The sequence below is a fragment of the Rhinopithecus roxellana genome, chromosome 21, assembly GCF_007565055.1.
Source record: "Rhinopithecus roxellana isolate Shanxi Qingling chromosome 21, ASM756505v1, whole genome shotgun sequence".
Classification (NCBI taxonomy): Eukaryota; Metazoa; Chordata; class Mammalia; order Primates; family Cercopithecidae; genus Rhinopithecus; species Rhinopithecus roxellana.
Window position 1 is genome coordinate 56907172 of NC_044569.1, and position 27586 is coordinate 56934757.

A 27586-nucleotide genomic window follows, 5' to 3' on the forward strand; every position below is an offset into this window, starting at 1 on the left:
CTGTCACTCTTTTTATTTTATTTTATTTTATTTTTAAGACAGAGTCTCGCTCTGTCGCCCAGGCTGGAGTGCAGTGGCATGATTTCATCTGACTGCAACCTCTGCCTCCTGGGTTCAAGCAATTCTCCTGCCTCAGCTTCCAGAGTAGCTCAGATTACAGGCCTGCACCACCACACCCAGCTAATTTTTGTACTTTTAGTAGAGATGGGATTTCACCATGTTGGCCAGGCTGGTCTCAAATTCCTGACCTCAGGTGATCCACCCGGCTCGGCCTCCCAAAGTGCTGGGATTACAGGTGTGAGCCATCGCGCCCAGCCCTGCTACTTTTTATACCCCATCCAAGTGAGGTAAATGCCTCGCTGGGAGTAAATCCTTTATTGTGGCTGTGCTGTTAATATTTGTTACCGAAAATAATGGTGTTAATAATAAAGATGTACCTCCCAGACATAATTGTAGTAGCTTCCATTTATCAAGCACTTACATGCTAAGCAGTTTTCATGCATCACAGCTATGTGAGTACTATCACTCCCATTTTCCTGATGGTACTGAAGTTAATTAACATACCCCAAAGTAACACAGTCAGCAAGTAATAGAATTGAAATTTGAACCCAGGAGCCCTGACCCCAGTGCCCTTGTTTCTCACTGTTACTCTAGACTATCATTATCCTTATGATAGCTCTATAAAACCAAGCTGTAAGCAACGAAAAGATGCAATAATTCAAAATGAGCAATGACACTAACACTGTGCCAAAATAATATTGAAAATACAATTCAAATGTAGTTCCTTCCAGACACACAAAACTTAAGTTTTTGTCTGCTACTATAACACACAAACATTGTTCGAAGAATTTTGAAGATATCTGAATGGAATATTGGGAATGGTCTCACTTTAAATATGAGCTTTGTGGAGTACATGAAATTCCCTTGGAGGAGCTTCAAATGAGCCCTCAGAGAATCCAGCAGTCATCTTCCAGCCCACGTGAAAGTCAGCTGCCAGGTGCTGGCCATTCACCTGCTAATGGCGAAGACAGCAGAGACATAGAGAACAGACAAGGTTCCAAGAGGAGCCCAGCATGAAAAGTCACATGGCAGATCCCTGCCACTGCAGTCAGGAGCCTGCAGTCCACATGCATGACTGTGTCCCTCTGCCAGGAGGAGAAGCTGGGTTTATTTATTTAATAATCTTTACCAATTTTCCCAGGCTACACAGAGCAGATCAGTTAGTAACGCTGGTCTGTTCCAAGGTTTTTTCTAGTCTGAATACACATATGGCCACTCTTACAGTTGGGAGCTGCTACTATATTATATTTTGTGGCCCCAGCTAGGCCACCTTACCTGTAAGTTCTCCATAACACTTGCTTCAAACACCTCTCAGGTGGCTGCAACATTCCACCACCAGCCAAGCCTGTTCACCTCCTATCACTCCTCTCTCTGCCTTCATGGATTCCTGGCCTTTGAAACTTGGCAGGAATCTAGAAAGCATCCCTCCACCTCCCTAACCTAACAGGCGTGGACCCTGGAGCCCAAGAGGTGAGATGCTTTGCTCAAGGTCACTCGTGAGTTAGTGTCAGAGACATCAGGTCCAGCTCTGTCTGCTACACTACCTGGATTTATGTGTCCTTATGTCCATATTCACTTATAGGGTACTTATTTGTGGTGACCCCAGTAAGCCAAAGGTGCCCTTTCAGAGTTCCTCAGGGCAGTGTCTCTTCTGAGACTCAGACTTTCTGCCCAGACCAAATCCAATAGAAATATGATTGGGTTTTATTACTGATAACACAAAGTAATGCAAAAACACAACCAACTCTGTCATAGGATGGGGAAAAGCAAGACAGGGGAAAGGAAGAAGAGATTTGCAAGTGGCCCTACAACCCTGAGAGAAACTATTGGAATAGCTGCTTCATGGCCCATTTTTCTCTCTACTCACACTCAAGCTGTATTCTATTTTTCATTTTTATTTTTTGTTTTTTTGAGACAGAGTGTCACTCTGTTGCCCAGGCTGGAGTGCAGTGGCATGATCTCTGCCCACCCCCCACCCCAGTTTCAAGCGATTCTCCTGCCTCAGCTTCCCGAGTAGCTGGGATTACAGGCATGAGCCACCACACCTGGCTAATTTTCGTATTTTTAGTAGAGACGGGGTTTTGCCATGTTGGCCAGTCTGGTTTCAAACTTCTGACCTCAAGTGATCTGCCCACCTTGGCAAAGTGCTGGGATTACAGTCATGAGCCACCGTGCCCAACCTTAAGCTGTATTCTAGAAACTGGAAGCATCGCCTCTGTAACCACAGAGGTTCCTTTCTTTGGAGATGGCTCTCCACACAGGCAGCACGAAACTCTCCCATGACCATCCCAATCTCAACTGAGGTGATAAAACCATGTGGGCACCAGAGGACAGAGTGTCTGATCATGTGTTGTCATTGTCATGCTACAGACAGGTATGGACTGGGGAAGAAACCTCATGACCCTCAAGTGTCAAGACCGCTGAGAATGGCTTCTACCCTGCCAACCCCCTGGGGTGAGTGTCTCACTCCTCTATATAGCCTTTCACCCCAGTGGTTTTAGCATCAATGTCCTTCCTCCAGGAGGCCTTCCCAAGCCTCCAGATGACATTACGTGTTTCCACTGTGTGTTCAGATGGCGCCTTCCTCCTCCCCTACATCATGTAAGGCACATCACGCTTTACCATGATTCCTGGGTCACATCCATCTGTCTGGCCCTGCTCTCATGCTTAGTGAGAGAAGGATGACCGTGTACGTCTTGGTCACCACCTTCATAAAACATTAGCTGCAAGGGAGCACACCATGAAGTTCTGGCCAGCCCTTCCAGGACCTGCACCTCCTGCGCCCCCATTTCCTGAAAGAAACCAACTGATGGCTTTCCTTAAGTGGAAATGGCTTAATTTCCAAGAAGCGAAAGACCAAAGCGTGCGTCCGACCAGTGAAAAATGAGAAGTTAGCGTTGGCACATTTTCTCCCAAAGTTTTATGTTAAAAAAAAAAAACCTAGCTAAATACGGAAGTGGTAAAACCCAGAGTTCATTTTGACAGAAGTAATTACAATTTTATTAATAAAATTTGGACTTCTCAAAGAAAGCTAGCTTTGAAGGCATTTTCCCACTGTAGAGAGCACACAGAATAAAGGGAACTTAGAGGGTGGCAGGGGACTGAGCACAGGTGACTTACACAATTGCTTAACACAGTTCAGAGCAGAGTTCAGGTCTAGCTTAAAATAATTTGGTCTGTGTAGCTTATTAGGATGAGGAAGTTTCAGAAACCTTGCAAAATTAACAAAACTCTCCCCGAAAGGCCTAGGGCTACCAAGAGCACTGAAAACATGCAAGGAAATGATTCTCCTCTCCTCTGAGGGGAAATCAAGTGTGCATAGACTCTGGTTGTCTAAGGCATTTTTGATTCCGAAAAATTGTAATTCCCCTAGAGGGGTGAGCAGTCCTGGCTATGTCAGCCAAAAGGGTCTGACCATCCAATGGGTTTAATAGACATGCTATTTCTGCTCTGAAAAAGGCTTCAGAGCCTTTTTTTCAGAGGCACTCCTCAAACCTGATACATCAAGCTTGAGAGAATATGTCAAAGCACTTGACAGGGTGTTCCCATGTTCATTTCTACCCTTCCTTCCTGGTAAAAGGCACAGTACAAGTACAGGTGTGAGATGGAAGAGGCAGTAGTGTGCTAAAGGCAGCTGGTGAAACAGCAATAGGGGTAAGGCAGGCAGGTTCTTAGGATGCTGCCTCCCACAATAGAGGCCAGTGGCCGCCAGGGAAGCTGGACCTAGACTCCAACTTAGAGCCACAGGCAAAGTTGCTGAGACTGAGGTCAGGGTAGAATCAGCCTTAACAGCTGGCTATTTATCGGACATGCTCATTGTAGACAGCAACCTCAGGCCCAGGATAAGGAAAAGTTTTCAAAGGGACCCCCAGGAAGGGTGAAAGAGGTCACCAAAAGTCACGCAGAGCTGTGCCGGGAGACCTGGGTAGACATTTTTGGGTGCCAGATAGAGAAGAGCTTGTCTCCCATGTGAGGCCCAGGTTCCAGTCTTGAAAACCAGACACATAAAAAAATTCTATAAGGACCCTACATGGCTGCAAGATCAGCCTGAATATCCAGTCTTTCAGGAGCAAAATAGAAAAGAATAGAGTTGTGGCTGGTCTAGTCTAACTAACACTTTGATATAAACCTGGACTTCTTCTCTTGATCCCAAACATTTGTCAGTTTTATTAACTCTTGTTCACCCTTGTCTTCTTCCATGTAGTTGGTCAGAGTAAATCTCATGAATGAAAAAGAGCCTATGTATAGCTGCTTTGAAGACAAAAGGACTTGGAGTTCCCAGGCCTTCAGTTTTCCCATTTGTACAGTAGAATAGTTGGACTACACTATGGTCTTCAGGGGGAGCGGGACTCTTCCACTACTTCTCCCTTTCCCTATTGTCTTGTCCAGGATGACGAGTGTGGTTTGGGAGCCCTCCAGCTGGGATGTACTAGATTCTATTGAAGTCAGAGGGTTTCCCCTTTCCATTCATAGTCTGAATAGTGGCAGCAGACCTGAAAAGAAGAGGAATGCAAGCTGGACCCCTGATTCCTACATGAACTTTAAAAAAGGACAACTGGCCTGGGGTGTAGAAATGCATATACCCATCTGGATTGAGTCCCCAGGTGGGGGCTTCAATAAGTAATGTCTCAGGTCATGATTGTATGATGGTAGGAGCTGAGCTGAGGAGTATAACAAACAAACAAGCCTGTAGTTTTCTACAGGAGGAAAGGAAACACCTTAACACATATGCAAATCCAACCTTTTTCCGTTGTAGTTTTTGCTTTTCCCTGAATTCTTCCATCTTCCTGGCCTCTTCTCTTAAACTCTGTGCAAGCTGAATGTGACATTGTGCCACACTGTCTACTTCTGCAAAAAAGAATTTTAAAAAATCAAGGTCTACATATGTCTGAATTAAAATATATAAAATCATACAAAATAAATATGTATATACAAAATACTGGAGTAAGTGGTAAAATCAACATCACTTCATTTGGTCACCAACATTTATTGAACTCTCCATACTTCCAGCACTTTGCCTCCTACCACTAACTGTTACTAACCTAGGGTGCCCAGGACTAGGGAGAAAAGCAGCCAAAATCCCATTTCATGAAGGTTACATCCTAGGAGACATTACCAAAGCCACCACAATTTCAAATTTGATTCTTCATTCTCTGTAGATGACCTCTAAGGTTCCTTCTATCTCTAATGTCTCATGAGCCTGAACATTTATAAGAAAGGTCATATGCCAAAATTTTGGTTACCAATAGTTATCTCTGGGTAGAAAGATTATTTGTGATTTTTCCCCTAATTTTTTAAGATCTTTACAAGGAACATGGCCTGCCTTTGTAATAGAAAAGAAGAAATTCTTGTTCTAAGAAAACAAATCAAAGCATGGCATTAAAGCTAAAAAGACTGACAGATAAAGCTAGAAAGACTGAAAGATGGTCAGATTGAGGTAAGAAAAAAATTTAAACTTGTGGGTATCAAAACAACCTTGAAGAAGGTTAAAAGATATATGACAAACTGGAAACATATTTGCAATTTACATAACAAAGAGCAAATAGTTATATCCAAAGAGCTTCCACAAATCAAAAGAAAAATACATATTCCAGTATTTAAAAACCAGTTAAAGAACATGAAATTCAAAAAAGAGTGGCTAAATGGCCAATAAACATTTGGAAATATACCCAGCCTTAAAACTATTGAAAAAAAACGCAGAATTTTAAAATGCAAACCTTTCAATTGGGCAAAATTTTTAAAGCACAAAAATTCTTGATATTGGCAAGCATGGAACAAAACATCATTGTTGGGGAAAAAAAACCAGCACAACCTTTCTGGAGGAAATTTGGCATTTTTTAGAAATAAAATTTTTTAAACGTAAAAGAATGGGGCAGATCTATATGAATTGAAATGAAAAGTTGTCTATGATACATCGTTAAGTAAAAAAGCAAACTATAGAGAGATATGTATAGTATAACAGCATAAAAATTCATTCATGTCTATATATACATGTGCATCTACAATTAAAGGAGAGAGAGTTGGCCGGGCACGGTGGCTCACATCTGTAATCCCAGCACTTTTGGGAGGCCAATGTGGGCAGATCACGAGGTCAAATGATTGAGACCATCCTGGCCAACATGGTGAAACCCCGTCTCTACTAAAAATACAAAAAATCAGCCAGGCATGGTGATGGGCGCCTGTAGTCCCAGGTACTCAGGAGGCTGATGCAGGAGAATGGCGTGAACCTGGAAGGCGGAGGTTGCAGTTAGCTGAGATCGCACCACTGCACTCCAGCCTGGTGACAGAGTGAGACTCCGTCTCCAAAAAAAAAAAAAAGAGAGAGAGAGAGAGAGTTGTAAATGCATAGAGAAAGGTCTGGAAAGATATATACCAAACCACTAGCATGATTTTAAAATGATCGTTTTCATTTTAAGAACAATATAAAAACATATCTGGCCCCATCCCAGAAATTGTGGATCACTGCCATGGCATACTATTTATGTATATGAATAAATACATATATACTATACATATATATGTTTAATCGCATTAAACTGTCTGGAGACAATCACTGAGAAGTGAAAATTCCAGTGCTTACTATCTTCTTTGCAGCTAGTTGTCTCATTTGAATTTCTAAGATAAATATATATATTATTTTAATAAGAAAATAAAACTTATTTTTTTTAGAAAAAGAAAACAAGTAGAGTAAAGGCAAAAAAATTTTTAGGAGACCCAGCCTATGCTGAGGTTTGACCTTGGGCCACGCCATACTTGGCCTTACAGTGCATATAAGGGACCTGAAAAGATATTGTCTCTACCTTGAGAAATGTATTCACTGACAAGTTACAGAGGGAAGAAGACATCTTCTATGAAAAAGTTAAAATGAATATTGAGCTAACATTTACGAACATCTAGAACTACTCAGTGAGCTACAGAAATACTTTAGGCATGCATTAAACATACTATGCTGTGTTAAAATCCTTAGCTTGGAAGGGCCAGGTATTCTGAAAAACAGAAAGCTTTAGAGGCAGGTTCTGAGTAACAGGCCTGAAGAATATTAGAACTGGATAGGACCCCTTGAAAACCACAGTGCCAGGGTCTCACCCTGGATCACCCAACTTCTGCTTGTCATCACATTAGGATAATAGGAACTAAATAAAAATCTGTTGGCTGAATTCCAAGTTGCAGTTATAATCAAAGGCCACCAAGTGGAAATGAGAACTGAGAAATTAAGAAAGGATGCTGAGGACACTATGACTTATGTCTTCCATTTCCCCTCCAGACTCATACCAATAAATAATAATTTCTCATACCAAGAAAAGCAAAGACGACCAACACAGGAAGAAAATGACTCCTTAGCCTCAAAAAGATGAAGGGAAATAGAACTTCACCCCAACAGAGATGAACTCTGACAATTGTGACATTGGTGTTTCCAAAGACTTTCTATTTCCTTTCTAAATTAGCTTTTACCACTCTCAAGAAGCATGATAAAATTAGAATGCTCCATTCCAAACAAGAAAATAAATCCAAACATGAGGGAACTACCTCCCACTGGGTTCTCCTCTTAAGATGCTGAAGGAGAGGCTGAAGAAGGGATTTTTTTTTTTTTAAACAGTCTCACTCTGTCGCCCATGCTGGGGTACAGTGGCAAGATCTCTGCTCACTACAACCTCTGCCTCCCAGGTTCAAGTGATTCTCGTGCCTCAGCCTCTGGAGTAGCTGGGACTACAGGCACATGCCAACATGCCTGGCTAACTTTTGTATTTTTAGTAGAGATGGGGTTTTGCCATGTTGGCCAGGCTAGTCTTGAACTCCTGACCTCAGGTGATCTGCCCGCTTTGGCCTCCCAAAGCACTAAGATTACATGTGTGAGCCACCGCACTGGGCCAAAAGAGATCATTTTTAGGACATAGCATCCTGACCCTGGGAAGGAAACAATAAATAAATAAGAATTCTTAAGGAAACAACAGGTTGTGGTTCTAAAAAAACAGATCTCAATGGCTGAGTACAGTGTCTCACACCTGTAATCTCAGCACTTTGGGAGGCCAAGGCAGGAGGATCACTTGAGCCCAGGAGTTCAAGACCAGTTTGGGCAATATAGTGAGACCCCATCTTTACGAAAAGTAAAAAATTAGCCAGACGTAATGGTGCATGCCTGTGGTCCCAGCTACTCATGAGGCTGAGGCTGGAGGATCGCTTAACCCTGGGAGTGTGAGGCTGCAGTGAGCTGTGACTGTGCAGCACTCCAGCCTGGATGATAGAGTGATGCCCTGACTTTAAAAAAATAAAAATAAACAGATCTCAAACTTCCTTAGGCAATCATCCTGTAAGATCATGAGTTCAGCGGCAAATATTTTGAATTTAAGGTGCCTTTGAAACACCCAAGAAGAAACATTAAGTAGGCAACAGGATGTAAGTTCTGGTCCTTAGAGAGTTCGGGACTGAAAATATAGAACTGTAGATTCTTTATGAAAAGATGATAGCTGGTGTCAGGGATGAGGATGCTTTTCTAGGCAGACTGAGAAGAGAAGGGCTAGGACCAAGCTCTGAGGACCTGCAATATAGAAAGGGATAGAGAAGTAGCCAGAGAAGCAGGAAAAAATCCAAGGGGGTCAGAGGGATGCTGGTTTCCAGAAGAAAGAAATGCACAACAGTGCTGAATGCTGTTGAAGAGTCAAGCTAGAAGAGGCCCAAAATTGTCCCCTAAACTTAGTGACCCAAAGCTTGCTGGTGTCCTTGGAGAGGGCAGTTCCAGGTGAGTGGTGGGGTCACAGGCAGATCAGAGTAAGAGGTGAGGGAATAGTGACAATATTTCCTTCGATGCTTACTGTAGTTAACTTTATTCCAGATACAAATGTCTGGTGATCTGGGAGAAATGGCAAGACACTCACAACACAGTCCCAAAGTCTGAAGCCCTGCAGAGATGGCTCTGGGAGAAGGAAGCCAGACTGAGCAGAAGAACATACCAGGGGTTAGGTTGGTAGACAGTCTGGCTGAGGCAGCTGTGGGTGTGGAGGAGCACTTGGATGAGTGTCTCCGTCTTAGAACCAAGAAGTATAGACAATTCTCTGAGGCAACCATTCTCCCAGCATGGTCCCTGGACCAGCGGCCTCAGCAACACTTGGGAAGACGAGAGACACGCAGACTCCCAGGCCCCACTCCAGACTTCCTGAATCAGAAACCCTGGGTCTCAGGAATCTGTGTCAGTAACAAGCCCTCCAGGTGATTCTGATGCTAATGCAAGTGTAAGAAGCACGGCTCTGAGTAAAGCAAACACACATCAAGATGTGCAGGTGTGCAGGTTCTCCAGTTCATTTCGAGCCTGCAGCACTTTGTCTCACCTTAGGAGTTGCTCTAATTTTTTTTCACCCACTATGAAACTGCTGTTCAAATTAGAACACACCCTTGACAACAGACACAGGGTTTGTCAAGGGCAGTGAATACATATTTTTTAAAAAGGGGTTGTCAAGGGCAGTGAATACATATTTTTTTAAAAATCACTTACGCTGTTTGAAGACTTCAAGGGCCCGCTTCAGGGTGCTAAAAAGACAAGTACATATATAATTTCAGTTCTGGAAATTCTCTGCACAATCTTATTATAATGCCTTTGCATGCTTCTCTCTGCCTGTATCTTAACTTAGAACCTACAGACCAATTTTTGCCCATGAGCTAGAGTGACAGCAAAAGACCAAGACTTCTTAAGTCCAGTTTCCTCAATCCCAGGCACAAGAAATTCTTCAACTGTTCACTTGGGGAGAGCAATATGCCAAAACTCTTTGTGTTTCATTGTCTCCAATGATAGTATAGGAGTTATGACCCTTTCTCATAAGAATACCTGTGATTCTTTAAAGTATGACAAGGAGGCTGAGGCAGGAGAATCACTTGAACCCGTGAGGTAGAGGTTGCAGCGAGCCAAGATCGCACCACTGCACTCCAGCCTGGGCAACACAGCAAGACTCCATCTCAAAATAAATAAATAAATAAAGAGTACAGCAATTCAAAATACGAATACAAAGCAACAAAGGAAGGGTTCAAACCTAGTCCTGATTGCCTCCTTTTTTATTAATTTACATTCATTTAGTCAATCATCATATATTTATTGACCATAAACCAGGGGCCAGGCATTGTGTCAGATGTTAGTAAATCAATCGTACAAGACAGACCTCATCCCAGACCTCAGAGTCTAATGGAGGAGACAGACATTAAACAAATTGTATCCATTTTTCTATTGCTGCATGACAAACTTAGCAGCATAAAACAACACACATTTATTATCTCACAGTTCTGTGGATTGCCAGTCTGAATATGGTTTAGCTGGATCCTGTGCTTAGAGTATCACAGGCAGCAATCAAGGTATTGGCCAGGCTGCATTCTCATCTGGTGGCTTGATGGGGAAGAATCTGCTTACTCAAGGTTAATATTTTACTTACCCTCAGCAATAAAATACCTAAGAATGTTTTAACTCTGATCCTTCCTAACAAGTTATAAGCTTTTAATGTCCAATATTTTGGCTCCATCTTGTTTTTTAAATCACCCAAGTTGGCATTAATACCATTTATTTATAAACTGTTTAGATTTATCCATATGTGCCATATTCTTTGCTCACTATTCCTTCTTGCACTCCAGACCTTTTGTCCTGGATTCTTTTCCTTCTTCCTAAAGTATATTTTTTAGAAATTCCTTTATTGAAGATCTGCTCATAGTTAACTCTAATTTTTTGTTGGATAACATCTTTATTTTTCCTTCTTTCTTGAAAAATAATTTATCCAAGAAAAATAATTTTTCCAGGTTGATAGTTATTTCCCCTCAGTACTTTAAAGACACAATTCTGCAGTCTCTCGCTTCATCATTGCTGTTGAAAAAATCAGCTGTTGCTCTAATAAATGTTCCTTAGTAGGTAATCATTCTTTCTGAATGCTTTAGGACTTTTTCATTAACTTGGATCTTACTCAGTTTGACTATTCTTGTGTACTTGTGAATTTCCTTTTGATTTATCATTCTTGGGATTTATTTTGCTTCCTGAATTTGAAGATTTATGGCTCCCATCAATTATAGAAAATTGTGAAGCTCTGTTGCTTTAAAAATTTTTTCTCATTGTTTCTGTTCTCTCTTCTGGAACTCTAGTTAGGTTTGCATTGAACTTCTCATCCTATTCTCCACGTCTCTTAATTTTTCTTTACTTTTAACCTCTGATTTTTTTCTGTGATTAACTCCAGATAATTTCTTTTCTTTTTTGAAATGTATTTACTTACTTGACAAATAAAAATTGTATGTGTTTATCATGTACAAAACAATGTTTTGAAATATGTACATTGTAGAATGGTTCAATAGAGCTAAGTTACATATGTATTACCTCATGTACTTACACTTTTTGTGGTGAGAACACTTAAAATCTACTCTCTTAGTGGTTTTCAAGAATATAATACATTGTTATTATTATAGTCATTGTGTTGTACAATAGATCTCCTGAACTTATTCCTCCTAATTGAAATTTTGTATCCTTTGATCAACATTTCCCCAAACCTTGTCCCCAGTCTCCCCTGATTTTTTCATTTCTAGTTTTTGAATTCCCTCTTCAATTATAGTTAATGTGTTACTTAATGCATCTCATATACTGAATTTTTATTTTAAGTATTTTCTATTTTCTTTATATAAGTTCTATCTGAATCCCTTTCAAAATTTCTTGGATACCTCTGAAAGTCACCCTACTCATGCTGTTAATTCACTGTTTTATTTTCTTTAAACATACCATATATACTTGTTTTTTAGATCTGTTAGTTCTAGTATCTACAATCTTTGCACGTCTAATTCTGCTATTTATTGCTTCTGTTGACACCCAGGACCACTCTAAACTAAATTTTTAGCTTAGGATTCTTCAGACCACTCTGATGAAATTTGGTAATTTGGAGCTCCAAATCTGCAAGATAACTGGCTTGTAATTACAGATTCTCAGGAGATACAACCTCTTCCATCATTCATAATCAAGGCTTAGAGAGGTATCTTTCCTTGTTCTTTTTTTTTTCTGCAACAGAGTCTCACTCGGTCACACAGGCACCCAGACTCTGCCTCCTGCATTCGAGCAATTCTCCTGCCTCAGCCTCCTAAGTAGCTGGGATTACAGATGCCCACCAGCATGCCCAGCTAATTTTTGTATTTTTAGGAGAGACAGGGTTTTACCATGTTGACCAGGCTGGTATCAAACTTCTGACCTCAAGTGACCTGCCCTCCTCAGCCTCCCGAAGTGCTGGGATTACAGGCATGACTTGATATCTTTTATTGAGATTTTTTTCTCTAGTTTAGCCTTTCATTAAGACATTATTTCTCTTCTGGTTTCTAGGCTTTCTCTGGGATTTAGGAGATGAAGAAAAGCTTGAATCCAGAGAGCTAAGTGAGCACTGAAAGACACCTTTGATTCATCTTTGGCCTGGAAGGATTTTCCTTACTTTCTTGACAGCATAGCCATATATTTATCTTAAGTCATTAAAATACATTTTAAATTAGCATTTTAAGTGTTTTACGATGGGAGGGCTTTCCCAATATCTAGTCTACCATGTTGTGGATATGGAAGACCGTGATTCATTTTTCATACCTTCTCTCAATCTCCCCCATCCTCTCTCTCATAATCAACTTCCCTTTGCCCATTATTTCAGTTCTTCCCCAACCTACACTTCCTTAAGTGAACCCCCTTGGAGGTGCCTTGGCCCTGATAATTTTCTTGCTCACTGCTACTCTCACGGAGGCTGATCTCAGGGAACTGTGGACTGTGCTCGCTCAACCTACCCAAACAGGATTGGGATTTTGTTAACTCATAGTCCCCTACCACAGCAGCATAAGATCATGCATCATTTTAGATATGTATATATATGGCAAATTCTATTATTTTAGAAATTAAAGGCCCTGCATTTTCCAACTGGCCCCTTCTTTCAACTACCTCATTTCCCCCCCTCTATCTCAAAACAAAGGTTCTTTTTTCTCTCTGCCTTTTCTCACATGAACACTTGTACCAGCTATTACAAATACACTAAGCAGGACAGTCTAAGTGCACATTCTCCATTCACTTTACCCATCTTATGATACAATTTTTCAAGGTGTACAATGCATTATAATAGTGTCCATATCGAGGCTGGGTGCAGTGGCTCACCCCTGTAATCCCAGCACGCTGGAAGGCCAAGGCGGGAGGATCACTTGAGGTCAGGAGTTCGAGACCAGCCAGGCCAACATGGTTTAACCCCTTCTCCACTAAAAATACAAAAATTACCCAAGTGTGGTGGCACATGCCTGTAATCCCAGCTACTTGGGAAGCTGAAGCACAAGAATCATTTGAATCCCGGAAGCGGAGGTTGCAGTGAGCCAAGATGATACCACTGCACTCCAGCCTGGGCGACAGAGTGAGACTCCAGTTCAAAACCAAAAATAAAAATAAAAGTGTCCATATCCAAACAAATGCACCAATGGTCAAGTGGAATTAATAAACCCACTCTTCAGTGATGCTCATTTGTCTTCAAAGTATGGAAAAAAAAAAACGAGACAGGTATGATAGGAGATACAACTGGAATTATTTCCCTATAGTGAGTCATAGGGTTGAAAGGCCAGCCTTCCAGCAAAATTATCTGTGCCAAGTTTAAAACTTTTCTCCCACCACAGCGACCGACTGAAGGGCCCCTAAAGAGCAGCGCCATTTTCATTTCCTTTGTCATCAGCTTTGTTGTCTCCCATCATCACTTCATTGTCATTCCTCATGTTCAGGACAAAATGACATTCCAGGAATGGAATCTGAACCACGGGAATGGTGGCCTAGCAACATTCACCCTCTCTTCTCCACAGTGTTCTCCCTGACTGTGGAAAAGGAAACTATTCTACAACTCTTTTAAAAAGGACGTTGGCCTTAAGCCCTAACAGGTCCCGTCATAGGCTTGAGTCTCTCAGGGTAGCCAATGAGGTGGAAAATCCTAGCTAGGCCCTGGATAAGCAAAATCATCCAGCTGGGCGCGATGACTCACGCCTGTAATCCCAGCACTTTGGGAGGCCGAGGCGGGTGGATCTCGAGGTCAGGAGTTCAAGATCAGCCTGGCTAAGATGGTGAAACTCCGTCTCTACTAAAAACACAAAAATTAGCCGGGCGTGGTGGTGAGCGCCTGTAATCCCAGCTACTCAGGAGACTGAGGCAGAGAATTGCTTGAACCCCAGAGGCAGAGGTTGCAGTGAGTGAGACTCTGACTCAAAAACAACAAAAAAAAAAAGAACTGAAAATTTGGTCTCTAAATATAATTAATCACTAAAAGGAACAGAACCAAGTATTCTTGGAGAAAGAGCTGATTCCAGATTTAAGTTTAAAGCATTTACATTGTAAATAATTGTAAAATCTTGGTGACAAATATGAGTAACTGCAAAATCTAGGTGATAGGTATATAGCTATATAGCTACTTACTATGCTCATTTTTTTACTTTTCTGTGATTTTTAAATTTTCTTTTCTCTCTCTCTCTCTCTCTTTTTTTTTTTTCTTTTGAGATGGAGTCTTGCTCTGTCGCCCAGGCTGGAGTGCAGTGGCATAATCTCGGCTCACTGCAAGCTCCGCCTCCGGGATTCACGCCACTTTCCTGCCTCAGCCTCCTGAGTAGCTGGGACTACAGGCACCCACCACCACGCCCGGCTAATTTTGTTTTGTATTTTTTAGTAGAGACGGGGTTTCACCATGTTAACCAGGATGGTCTCGATCTCCTGACCTCATGATCCACCTGCCTCGACCTCCCAAAGTGCTGGGATTACAGGTGTGAGCCACCGCGCCTGGCCAATTCTTAAATTTTCATTTAAAACATCAAAAATGTATGATTAACCAATGTAAAAATAAACCTTCTTTGTGCTAATTTCCTATGTCTGAGAGTGTCAAGATTTTTGGGTTTGGCCGGGCGCGGTGGCTCAAGCCTGTAATCCCAGCACTTTGGGAGGCCGAGATGGGCGGATCACGAGGTCAGGAGATCGAGACCATCCTGGCTAACACGGTGAAACCCCGTCTCTACTAAAAATACAAAAACTAGCCGGGCGAGGTGGCAGGCGCCTGTAGTCCCAGCTACTAGGGAGGCTGAGGCAGGAGAATGGCGTAAACCCAGGAGGCGGAGCTTGCAGTGAGCTGAGATCCGGCCACTGCACTCCAGTCCGGGCGACAGAGCCAGACTCCGCCTCAAAAAAAAAAAAAAAAAAAAAAAAAAAAGATTTTTAGGTTTATGTAACTATTAATATTTTCAATATCCCCCAATGTTTTCCTCCTCAGTAATTCAATACCTTTCTTTGTGGTCTAGGATGAGTCTGTGTGTGTGTGCGTGTGTATGTGTGTGTGTGTCTGTGTGTATGTGTGTGTCTGTGTTGTATGTGTATTTGTTTTAGAAGCAAGAGAAGACAAGAGCAAGGGCAATGTCCTATTTGTCCCTATTAGGACCTCTGAGGGGACACAGACCTCTGGGCATCTCTGTTGATAGCACAGCCACAGCAGGATACAGGAAAGTATGTTATGTGGTTGGGTCTGCAGAGAGAAAGCCTGACTTCCTTCTCCAAACCCTCCCTCAGCATATTGGGAAAGGAATCTAGAACTTTTCAAATGAGTCAGACTGGCTACATAATTTGCGAGTTTTACTGCAAAATGAAAACGTGAGACCCCTTGTTTATAAATTATTAAAAATTTCAGAATGGTGATAGCAGGGCATTAAACCAATTATGAAACCCTTCTAAGTGTGAGTTGCCATAGGACACCAAGGAAAGCCTTGTATAAGAAGGAGTGTATTCCTAACATAGGCACCATGTCCTGGTCATTGCTGTATCCTCAAGTATTAAATGAATGACTGAAAAATAAAAATTATGGTATAGAAATCTCACATGGGTGGTGACAACTATAAAATGATGCAAGGAAGACATGAAATTGACCTAAATGCCCATCAATGATAGACTGAATAAAGAAAATGTGGTACATATACACCACAGAATACTAGGAAGCCATAAAAAAGAATGAGATCATGTCCTTTGCAGGGACATGGATGGAGCTGGAGACCATTATCCTTAGCAAACTAAAATAGAACAGAAAACCAAATACCACATGTTCTTACTTATAATTGGGAGCTAAATGATGAGAATACATGGACACATGGAAGGGAACGACACACACTGGTGCCTATCAGACAGTGGAGGGTGGGAAGAGGAAGAGGATCAGGAAAAATAACTAATGGGTACTGGGCTTAATACCTGGGCGATGAAATAATATGTACAACAAACCCCCATAACACATGTTTACCTATATAACAAACCTGCACATGTGCCCCTAAACTTAAAATAAAAGATTTTTTGCCAGGCGCGGTGGCTCACGCCTGCAGTCCCAGCACTTTGGGAGGCCAAGGCAGGTGGATCACCTGAGGTTGGGAGTTCGAGACCAGCCTGACCAACATGGAGAATCCCCATCTCTACTAAAAATACAAAACTAGTCAGGCGTGGAGGCGCATGCCTGTAATCCCAGCTACTCGGGAGTCTGAGGCAGGAGAATTGCTTGAACCCGGGAGGCGGAGGTTGTGGTGAGCCAAGATCGCACCACTGCACTCCAGCCTGGGCAACAAGAGCAAAACTCCACCTCAAAAAAAAAAAAAAAAAAAAAAGTTTTTTTAAAATGGTGCAAAATCTCCTATAGTTATCACAAACCAAAAAATACATGTATAATTTTATATTTTATATATAATTTTACAGGTATTTTACTTAGGATAGACATTATAAAATAATATCAACACAGCCCTCTGGGCATCTCTGCTATCAACACTTGCACAGATGCCCAGAAGTCTGTGTCCCCTCAGAGGTCCTAATGGGGACAAATAGGACATTGCCCTTCCTCTTTTCTTCTTTTGCTTCTAAAACACACACACATACGGTACACACACACACACACATACACACACACACAAGAAGCCCTTCTATTAAATTTCTAGTATAAATATATGTAATATAACTCTATCATTGAAAAAGTATACATATAAAAAGACTTCAAGAAAAACTTAGATGGTATTAATAACAGGTTGTGGTTTCATAGTCCACTTTAGCCATTTTTCTGCTTGTCTTGATTTTTCACAATTGAAAATAAGAAAAAAAAAATTGCAATTTTTTTCAGGCCAAGTACAGAGACACATGCCTGTAGTCCCAGCGACTTCGACAGCTGACGGGTAAGGATCGTTTTTTTAAAAATCTTTTGAGACAGAGTCTTGCTCTGACACCCAGGCTGTAATGCAGTGGCGCGATCTCGGCTCACTGCAACCTCTACCTTCTGGGCTCAAACCATCCTCCCACCTCAGTCTCCCAAGTAGCTAGGACAACAGGCATGGGCCACCACGCCTGGCTAATTTTTCTATTTTTAGTAGGGATGGGGTTTTGCCAAGTTGCCTAGGCTGGTCTTGAACTCCTGGGCCCAAGCTATCCACCCGCCTTGGCCTCCCAAAGTGCTGGGGCTACAGGCATAAGCAACTGTGCCTGACTGAGGATCTTGAGTTTGAGCCCAGCCTGGACAAAATAGTGAGACCCCATCTCCAAAAAAACAAAAATTCTTTTTCAACCTCCTGGTTAACTCTGTCTGCTGAAGTGAAGGGGCTCCTGGGCATTATTAACCAACCTGGAAACCAGAAAAAAAACTTGTACATACTTGGTTTCAGACTGTCCACACGGCTTCTTCCTAGAGAGGCTGAGCAGATCTTTGCCATATCTCTCTTCAACTGCTGCCCTAGGGGAACAGAAGAGAGGGTTATGGGTCCTTCTCAGAATTGACTCTTTGTTAAGTCACAATGACCCTCCCCTGGAAAGCAAAACTGCACTTGTGACCGTAGAAGCTCAGATACAACACCATTCTCTAAAATGCAAGACTCCCTCTATATGATGGGAAACAACTGTGAAAAGATCAATGGCCCTCATCTCTCTGGTGGTCTTCTCCAGTTGGAAGTCCCTAACATGAACATTATGTGAACATTACAGTAAAACTGAACATTTGTTTAAGTGGAATAAGAAATGCTCAACCTTCCTCCATCTTTTCTAAGAGTGCCCTTTACCATGCTATAGAGCCCTTCATTCACAAGCAATTCAAATACGCAACTAAACTGTACCAAAGGAAGGGGAATTTCAGGAAAGAAACTCTGTAGTCAGCGTGCCCTATAAAAACACTGATTGCTACTCGGCATTGCAGGGTCACTCCCAGCACTAAACATCCTCCTTCCCCTTCCCCTCTCCCCGCTGCTTGTTGTCACCATCTCCACTTCTTGTCCCAGCCCAGCCTTATCTAAACCATACGGTTGGGACAGAGTGATTTAGGCTCATCTACCCTACTTTTTTCTTCAGATTTAAAAAAAAATGAAAGTAATAAATAAATATATCCTCACGGTAAAAGACTGCAACATCACAAAGGTAGACAGTCTAAAACACGCCAGCACCTTCCCACTCTCTTCCAGCTCCACTGCTCTCCCCAGGGGCAGCCACTGCCAAGGTTGGTAGTTAGCTTTCTAGTCCCTTTTCTCTGCATTTACATGCTCGTATCTCACATATACACATATATGTAACTTTCATGTTTACATAATTGAGACCATTCTATTACTAAAACTAATTAGTAATCATATTTGATGATGATTGTAACGGGGATTTCTTTCAGCAGGTATACAAATAGGAAGGATGAACAGATGCATGTAACAAATAATTTTTAAAGAATAAGACCACGTGACCGGGTGCAATGGCTCACACCTGTAATCCCAGTACTTTGGGAGGCCAAGGCGGGTGGATCACCTGAGATCAGGAGTTCGAGACCAGGCTGGCCAACATGGTGAAACCCCGCCTCTACCAAAAATACAAAACATTAGCCAGGCATGGTGGCCCATGCCTGTAATCCCAGCTACTTGGGAGGCTGAGGCAGGAGAATCGGTTGAAGCCGGGAGGCGGAGGTTGCAGTGAGCCGAGATCGCGCCATTGCACTCCAGCCTCGGCAACAAGAGCAAGACTCCGACTCAAAAAAAAAAAAAAAAGAAAAGAAAAGAAAGAAAGAAAAGGCAAGGCCCTGAGGTATAGGTTGCACCATTACTCAGACTTCTAAACAGACCATTTGAAGTCCAGTTGAGTCACAAGAGAAGCCTGTCTTGATATATCATCTCAGAAAATTTCCCAAATGTGTGGTAATATGTGGAAAATGATTTATAGAGCCAGCTATGCTTAAGAGCCAGTAATGTCTTAATAAACATGTGGCAGCTTTTGTTTGGAAAAAAAAAAAGTAAGAGGATGGAGATATTCAAACATTTTAACAATTTATTTCTGTTTTTGACCATTTTCGATGTTTGGCAGCATGCTGGAAGTGTCAGATAATAAGCACTGTTGTACTTCCACCTCCTCAATATTGTTTACATTTTGTTTCATTTGTGTATAACATATTCTGTTCTCCAATCATATTTCCCCCAGTTGTTTAGTCTGAACTATTTATTAAAATGAATTTGAGGCTCAATAATTGTCCTGTTATCATAATTATTCATCTCAAAGATTTTAATTTGGATTCATTTCTTGCTTGACTAAATTTTATCACTACATAATCTTTTGTCAAAATAGCTCAAGGTAGGAAAGGGGTCAGTATTCCCTGAGTTCCTTCATATTTGAGACTATTTACCTGTGGCCTTTATATTGGACTGACAACCTCACTGGTGTAATGACTGTTCTTAAGTGTTCCCTCAGAACTTGGCTGAACTTGTTCCACTGGCTTCTGTCATTGTACAGAAGCCTGGGGCCATCCCAAATTTCCCCTGATTATTTCTGTATAGACAACTTGTTTTTTCCTTCCTGCATACTTGAAGAATTCTTTATTTAGTTCAATAACTTAGCCAGGATGTGTGTTAACATTGATCCTTATGTAATCATAATCAGTACTGATTACTGTGTATCAGAGTTTCCTGGTTCATAGTGTGCCCTTCAGATCTATTTAGTCCTTCCTTTCATGACATTTTCCTGTATTATATCTCGGAATACTTCCACTATTCCTTTGGGTAAATTTTCTACTTGGGTCAGTTATCCAGATGTTGGATTGGCTTTGTCTGTTCTTGAGTTATGGGCTCTGGTTCTTTGGTTGCTTTTGCCTTGATATCTTTCTTCCTTCCTTCCCTCCTTCTTTGGTGGAGGTGCATTTGCATGGCTGTTTTGGGATCTGGCTTCATCTTGCTCCTAGTACTGTGGGCAGCCCTATCTACTTGTCTGAGACTATGCAAGTGATCTCTCCTTCATGCCTTTCTGGTCTTAGACAGTACTCAGTACTACAGTTTCAGCAATAACCCTGTTTCTTCTCAGGCCTCCATTCTTCGACTTTACTTCTAAAGTTTTTCCAGCTCCTGACAATGTAAAGTACACCTGAAGTTGACTCTAATCATAGAAAAATATGCATCTTAACTCCCTAGTAACCATTTCCAACTTTCTGAATCTCTGTTCACTATATCTATATAAAAATTTATTAACATGCTACAATGACATTTAATATTTTTACAGGTAAAAAGACATTCAGGCCATTTTCATTTTTAAAAATATATAATATACAGGCATTTTATCCTTTTATCCTCAGAATTACATCCATTAAGATTTCTTTAGAATCTTTTGTTGTTTCCAGGACGAGAAACCACTCACTCAGTCTCTTTCTTGTAAGAGGAAGGCATCATGAATCTAAACATACCATAGGCAACATCTTGTTCCCCATGAAACAAGATGTTCTCCTAGAACCTGGGAAGTAATGAGTTCCAGCAAGCATCATGGTGTGCTTTTTGGAGAAAAGAAGGAGCTTTAATAGAAGTGAAACTAGAATCTCAGCCTCATAAAACCAGGGAACAACCACTGAGGTTGAGAGGGTATTTCCCCAGTAAATGGGAAGCAATGGGTCCAGGCAGGCAATGAAGGAATTACTAGAACATCACAGAAATCATGCTTGAATAAGTAGGCCTTTATCTAGATCACCCTCCTACCACCTATCCGATTTTTTCTGTCTCATCTGATCATCAGTTTGTCATTTATTGAACATCCACAATGTGCCAGGCATCATACCAGGTGCTAAGAACACAGAGATGACTGAAAGATGAGACCTGCCTAGCGGAGCTCATAATCTAGCAGAAGAGAGAGATGTAAACCAATAGTTTAGTTTACTATCATGTAACAAGGGCCAGATGAAAATGTACAAAATAGTACAGGAAACAGAAGAGGCAATACCATACCTCTTAGCACTTAGCTGGCTACACTTCACAAAGCTCTCCTTAAAAACCCCAACTCCCTTTGACCTCACTTCTATCCAAATTCCCAGAACAGGAATAATCCATGTGCCATTTTCCCTTCAGCAACCCATGACAGGTTGGGCGCTGTGCTTCATACCTGTAATCCCAGCACTTTGGGAGGCTGAGGCGGGCAGATCACCTGAGGTCAGGAGTTCGAGACTACCCTGGCTAACATGGTGAAACCCCATTTCTTCTAAACATACAAAAAAATTAGCTGGGTGTGGTGGTGTGCACCTGTAATCACAGCTACTCAGGAGGCTGAAGCAGGAGAATCACTTGAACCCAGGAGGCAGAGGTTGCAGTGAGCCGAGATCATGCCGTTGCACTCCAGCTTAGGCAATAAGAGTGAAACTCCATCTCAAAAAAAAAAGAAAAGAAAAAGAAAAAAGGAAAGAAAGAAAGGAAAAACAACCCATGACAAACATCATCAGACATCGCCTTTTCCATCAGGTCTGAAAGCAGCCTCAGGATGATCCTCAATCTAGTGCTCCAGGTTGCCCCAAAATCAGAGTGAACAGATAAGATGAAATCCTTTTGCCATAAAACCTGACACTTAAATATTTTTCTCAATTTTACTGTATATGCCATTCACAGCACCTCAACTGAATAAGTTCCTTGGGAAGAATTAGATCCAAGGGGCTCTCACAGAACATCTCGTACAATCCAAATTTTACGACTAAGGGAACTGGAACCTAGAAAGGTCTAGGGCCTTGAATAATATCAGCGCTGGCTAGTGAGGAAGCCAGGATTAGAAGTCCGCCCAGGTGTCTAAACTCCCATCCCAATACTCTATTTCCCATGTTGCTCTCAGCTTCCAGTACATTCTTTTGGGCACAGGTATTCCTCCCACAAAATAGGTTGCAGTCTCAACCCCCAGCATCTTAGACTATGACCTTATTTGGAAATAGGGTCCTTGCAGACGTAATCATTGAGATAAGGTCATACTGGAGTAGGGTGGCCTCTTAATCCAGTATGACTAGTGTCCTCACAAGAAGACAATGTGGGCTGGGCGTGGTGGCTCACATCTATAATCCCAGCACTTTGGGAAGCCAAGGCAGGTGGATCACCTGAGGTTAGGAGTTCAAGAACAGCCTGGCCAACATGGTGAAACCCCATCTCTACTAAATACAAAAATTAGCAGGGTGTAGTGGCGCACATCTGTAGTCGCAGCTACTCAGGAGGCGAAGGGAGGAGAACCGCTTGAACCTGGGAAGCGGAGGTTGCAGTCAGCTGAGATCATGCCACTGAACTCTAGCCTGAGGGACAGAGTGAGACTCCATCTCAAAAAAAAAAAAAAAAAAAAAAAAAAAAGGACAATGTGAAGACACAGGGGAAGAACACCACAGGATGATAGAGGAAGAGATGGGAGTTATGCAGCTGCAAGCCAGGATATGCCAAGGATTACTGATGACACCAAAAACCAAGAGAAAGGAATGGAACACCTTCTCCAATAAAGACTTCAAGACAGCATGATTCTGCCAACATCTTGATTTGGGACTACTGGCCAATGGACTTGTGAGAGAATAAATGCTGTTATTTAAAGCCATTCAGTTAGAGGCAATTTGTCCCAACAGCCCTAAAAAACTAATATGGTACATAATGGCTTCACAACTTTACCAGCTAATGCATGAAGGAATCTGTCATTCCCATCCTGGCAATCTGTCCTTCTTAAGGCTGTCCTGAGACATAGACGACCACAGTGAGGGTCTCGGAAACAGAGCTGTAGCCAGGGCAGGTTGACCATGGGACGTCCAGGAGCTTATGGGGAAGAGTACAGAGTCCCAAGGCACCTGGGCTGTGGATCCCCAAGAGCATAGGTATAGCTGCTAATCTACAAATGGTAAAGAATTCTGGACATAAAGGCGTTCCACAAGCATGCTTCCCTCCTCCCTACTCAGAATCCTATTGCAGCACACAATTAAGAGAACTGACTTGGCTGCCAAGTTCCTGTTCTCCTTCAGAGAATACACCCAACTTTCTCAAGAGACCATTAAGTAAAGCGGAAAAACCACCAGACATGAAGTCAATAGGAATCCCAGCTTTACTACTTACTGATATTGTAATCTTGGGCAAGTCATTTAAATCCGCTAAACTTCAGTGTTCTTGTCTGTAAAAGGATGCTAATGATATATTCCCTACTTGGCTTCTACACTTAATATAACAATGTTAGTAAAGGTTATGGAACTTCCTAAGATCAGTGGGTACCATTTACCCACTATGGATTGTGTACCAGCTACTGTACTGGGCACAGTGTACTGGTTAATAGCAGATTCCAGGGCCCAAATTTTCTAGGTTTGAAACCGTATCTACAGCTAATTAGCTGTCTGACCTAAGGCAAGTTCCATAGCCTCTCTGAACCTCAATTTCTTCAATTATAACGTAAGGATGAGAAAACTTACCATACAGAGTTTTTATGAGAATTAAATAATATATACAAAACACATTGTAGCTTCCATAGAGTAAGCTTTCAAGAAACAGAAACTATTAATATAATCTCATTTAATCATCTCTAGCTACCCTCTAAGGTATGATTAACCTCATTTTCTGCTCATATCAGGAGCTCATTATATAATATTTCGCCACATCTGGGCATCTGAGGGTGGGAGAGTCCATGGGCTTGGGCTACCAGTGACAAGATGGCTTCATTTTAATTGTTAACTGGCTGAAAGACTTCAGACTAAAGTCCTATGTAGAATGTTTCCTTTAAAGAGAAATAAGGTCCTTTAAAGAGAAATAAGGTCGGGTTGCTCACGCCTATAATCCCAGCACTTTGGGAGGCTGAGGCAGGCCAGATCACTTGAGACCAAAAGTTCAAGACCAGCCTGGCCAATAGGAAGAAACCCCATCTCTACTAAAAATACAAAAATTAGCTGGGTGTGGCGGTGCACACCTGTAATCCCAGCTACTCGGGAGGCTGAGGTGCAAGAATTGTCTGAACCCGAGAGGCGGAGGTTGAAGTGAGCCGAGATTGCACCACTGTACCCTAGCCTGGATAACAGAGCGAGACTCTGTCTTTAAAAAAAAAAAAAAAAAAAGGAGAGAAATGAAAGAAGAGGAAAATTTGACCTGGACTTGGAAGGATGGGGAGAATTTACTTAGGCATCAAGGAAAAAGGAGGACTTTCCAGGTGGGGAAATACTGAAGTAAAGAGGTACAGGCAGAGATATCCAAAGCATGCTCACCAATAAACCCATCTGGCTGAAATACAGCGAATGGGTATAATGAGTGAGATTGTATAAACAGAAAAGAGAAGGAGAGTGTGTCTGTGCTGGGAACTAGCCCATCTCCCCAGATCGCCACCAGCCCTTTTGCCAGTGTTGATGAATCATAAACACAGGGGTTGTATGAGACCCCCATCCTCACCGCCCCTCTGGACCATTCTGGGTTCTGTCATTTTCTAGATTCCCCTGGTAAATTACTTAAACCTCATCTACAAAGCTACACTTCTGTTCCAAGAAACCTTACGCAGCCAATATAAGTACCAAAGGGATGTGTAAGCCTCAATGTTATGGTTATATTACGTAACTATTCAGATGTTGGCTGTGGTTGCCAGCCTCACCTCTATTATTGTTGTGCTCTTCCAGCTGAGAGAAGGGTAAACCAGAAAAATTTACAATTCACTGACAGAGTGTTTGTTACTATGTTTTGTTACTTACAGTATTATTTAATTATGTATTAATTAATTTAATTAATATCAATTTTGATTTAATATTATTATAATATTAATTGTTAATATGTTACAATATTAATTGTAACAATTAATTATAGTAGTTATTAACAATTATTATAACAATGCAGTAGTTATAAACAATTATTGTTATAATTGTTAACAATATTAATTATTAACAATTATTGTAACAGTTATTACAATAACCCTGTATGTTAACTGTTCTCATCCTTATGTTACAATTGAAGAAACTGAGGTTCAGAGAGATTATGGCATTTGCCTAAGGTCAGACAGCTAATAAGGGGTAATATGCTTTCAAACCTAGGAAAGTTGGGCTTTGGAATCTGCCCTATGTATCTAGCAAGACTTCAATAAACAGCAGTTATTATATAATCTCATTTAATCACCTGTATCTACCCTCTGAGCTAACTTTATTTTTATGTGTCTACCCTGGATGCAAGAATCTGCCCTATGGGTGGCAAGAAAGGCAGCCTCCCTGTCCCTCCAGAGCAGCACATGAGCGGCTCCTTGCACTGGGGTGATTGTTCTGTCCAACCCCACAGAGTGCAGATGAATTTACTGCAATCTGTCTGGGTACAACCAACGAAAAGGGTATTTCCTAGTTCCCGTAATGGAGGTAAAATGTGGCACGGAGGGGTGCAGTGCTGGGTTCCATCCAGGGAAGAGAAGGGCGTGGGAGCTCACCAGGAAGTATAGTATCTCCCCCTTCCCCTTGCCACTAAACTGCCAGAAATTCGAGAGGCCCATGGTAGGACTTTGACACTTTTGGAAAGTCTTAAAAGTACCCCATTAGATATAGGGCATGTTTAGCCATGTACCATATAAAAGTCTTATAAACGTATGTGTATTAAATTTGATGAACTCAAAATAATAAATAACATATGACATTGGACAAGAGGTGGTTGTTCAAAAATAATTATTACATATAACAGTCTGTTATCTTTGCCCCTGTATTGGTGTGTGTTTGCCTCTTGTCTCTAAGAACCACAAATATCCCAGGGTTCTACATGTAATTTTTGTTTGTTTGTTTTTTGTTTTTGTTTTGAGACGGAGTTTCACTCTTGTTGCCCAGGCTATAGTGCAATAGCGAGATCTCAGCTCACTGCAACCTCCACCTCCTGGGTTCAAGTAATTCTCCTGCCTCAGCCTCCCAAGTAGCTGGGATTACAGGCATGTGCCACCACACCCAGCTAATTTTGTATTTTTAGTAGAGATGGGGTTTCTCCATGTTGGTCAGGCTGGTCTCAAACTCTCAACCTCAGGTGATCCACCTGCCTCGGCCTCCCAAAGTGCTGGGATTACAGGTGCGAGCTACCATGCCCGGCCTCTACATGTAATTTATGACAGCTCAGTCATACAACGTTTAAGACTCAAGGAGGATGTTTCAGTCATATTAGATTATGGCACAAATGGAGCCGACTGAGTCTCAGTTCCCACAAGCATCCTGCACCCACCTGAACAAGAGGAAAGCTGGACCCCCACGCCTGGAGGACTGTCCTTCTGCACATGAATTACCCTTGAACAGGACACAGTGGAGGAACAAACACACAGGCTCAATGACAGCAGCTTCCTTCCTGCAAGCGTGCCACAGGAACAGAGGCCCGAAGCCAAGCAGGCCACACACTCAGGGGCTGCATCTCCACGCCCAGGGCATGCCTATCTGACACACTGATCTAATGTCTGCAGATTCTTCTCCAAAATTGGAAAGCACAAGACTGACTTATTTTTGCTATAAAACCCATGGGAGGAAAGAGAACATATACTAGAAATACAATATAAATAATAATTTTTATTCTCCATACATTTCCTACTCTTATGTATTTTTGTGAATTGTTTTTAAAAGTGAGAACTTAGCTTTGGGGTCCTATTTGGACTAGTGTTTTTCAACTGTGGGTCACAACCCATTTGTGAGCTCTAAATCAATTCAATGGATTATGACCAGCAATTTTTTTTTGAAAGACAGGATCTCACTCTGTCACCCAGGCTAGAGTGCAGTGGTGCAATCAGAGCTCACTGCAACCTTGAACTCCTGGGCTAAGTGATCCCACGACCTCAGCCTCCTGAATAGCTGGAAGACTAGCATTTTAAAATTAAATACAATTGGATAAATTGACAGGGTAGTCCTGTTTCATTGTTTTGTTTATGCATGTGTGTACTGGGTGGCTGTGTAAAATACATTTTTTGAGGGTCACATTCCAAAAAGTATGGAAGCCACTGATTTAGACAAACCCCACTGTATCAGGGGACCCTTGGATGGTCTTGCCAGGCAGTCAGTACCTGGGGTCCTGAGCCAACAGATACTTCCTTCCTCTGCAGATGTATTCCAAGGCCATTTCATTCCCAGGAGGACATTTATGGAAGTCATAAATGGAGGAGGAACAGAAAAAAGCAGAGTCCCCTGCAATCTCTAGATCCTTCATGCTCATGAAACTCTGTCCTAGCACTGTTGAAGGAAGGAGGAAGCCCACCGCCAGTGCTTGTAAAAAGAAAGACACACTTTTTAACTGGATGTCAACGCTGTCAACCATCTTGGGTAGAAAAGAAGGGAACTGCTCCCTTAAAGAGGGA

General features: G+C 41.8%; 1 protein-coding gene across 2 annotated transcripts in view; it reads right to left on the reverse strand.

The window, feature by feature from the left end:
- The window catches only part of PSTPIP2 (proline-serine-threonine phosphatase interacting protein 2), a 91555-nt gene that overhangs the window by 23085 nt on the left and 40884 nt on the right, over window positions 1–27586 (reverse strand). For both annotated transcript variants that reach the window (XM_030926130.1, XM_010386827.2), the window contains exons 3-5: window positions 17706–17783; window positions 9548–9582; window positions 4802–4908 (exon numbers count right to left, since the gene is read on the reverse strand). In XM_030926130.1, coding sequence (XP_030781990.1) covers window positions 4802–4908; window positions 9548–9582; window positions 17706–17783 — 220 coding nt within the window. The remainder of the gene's footprint in view (window positions 1–4801; window positions 4909–9547; window positions 9583–17705; window positions 17784–27586) is intronic.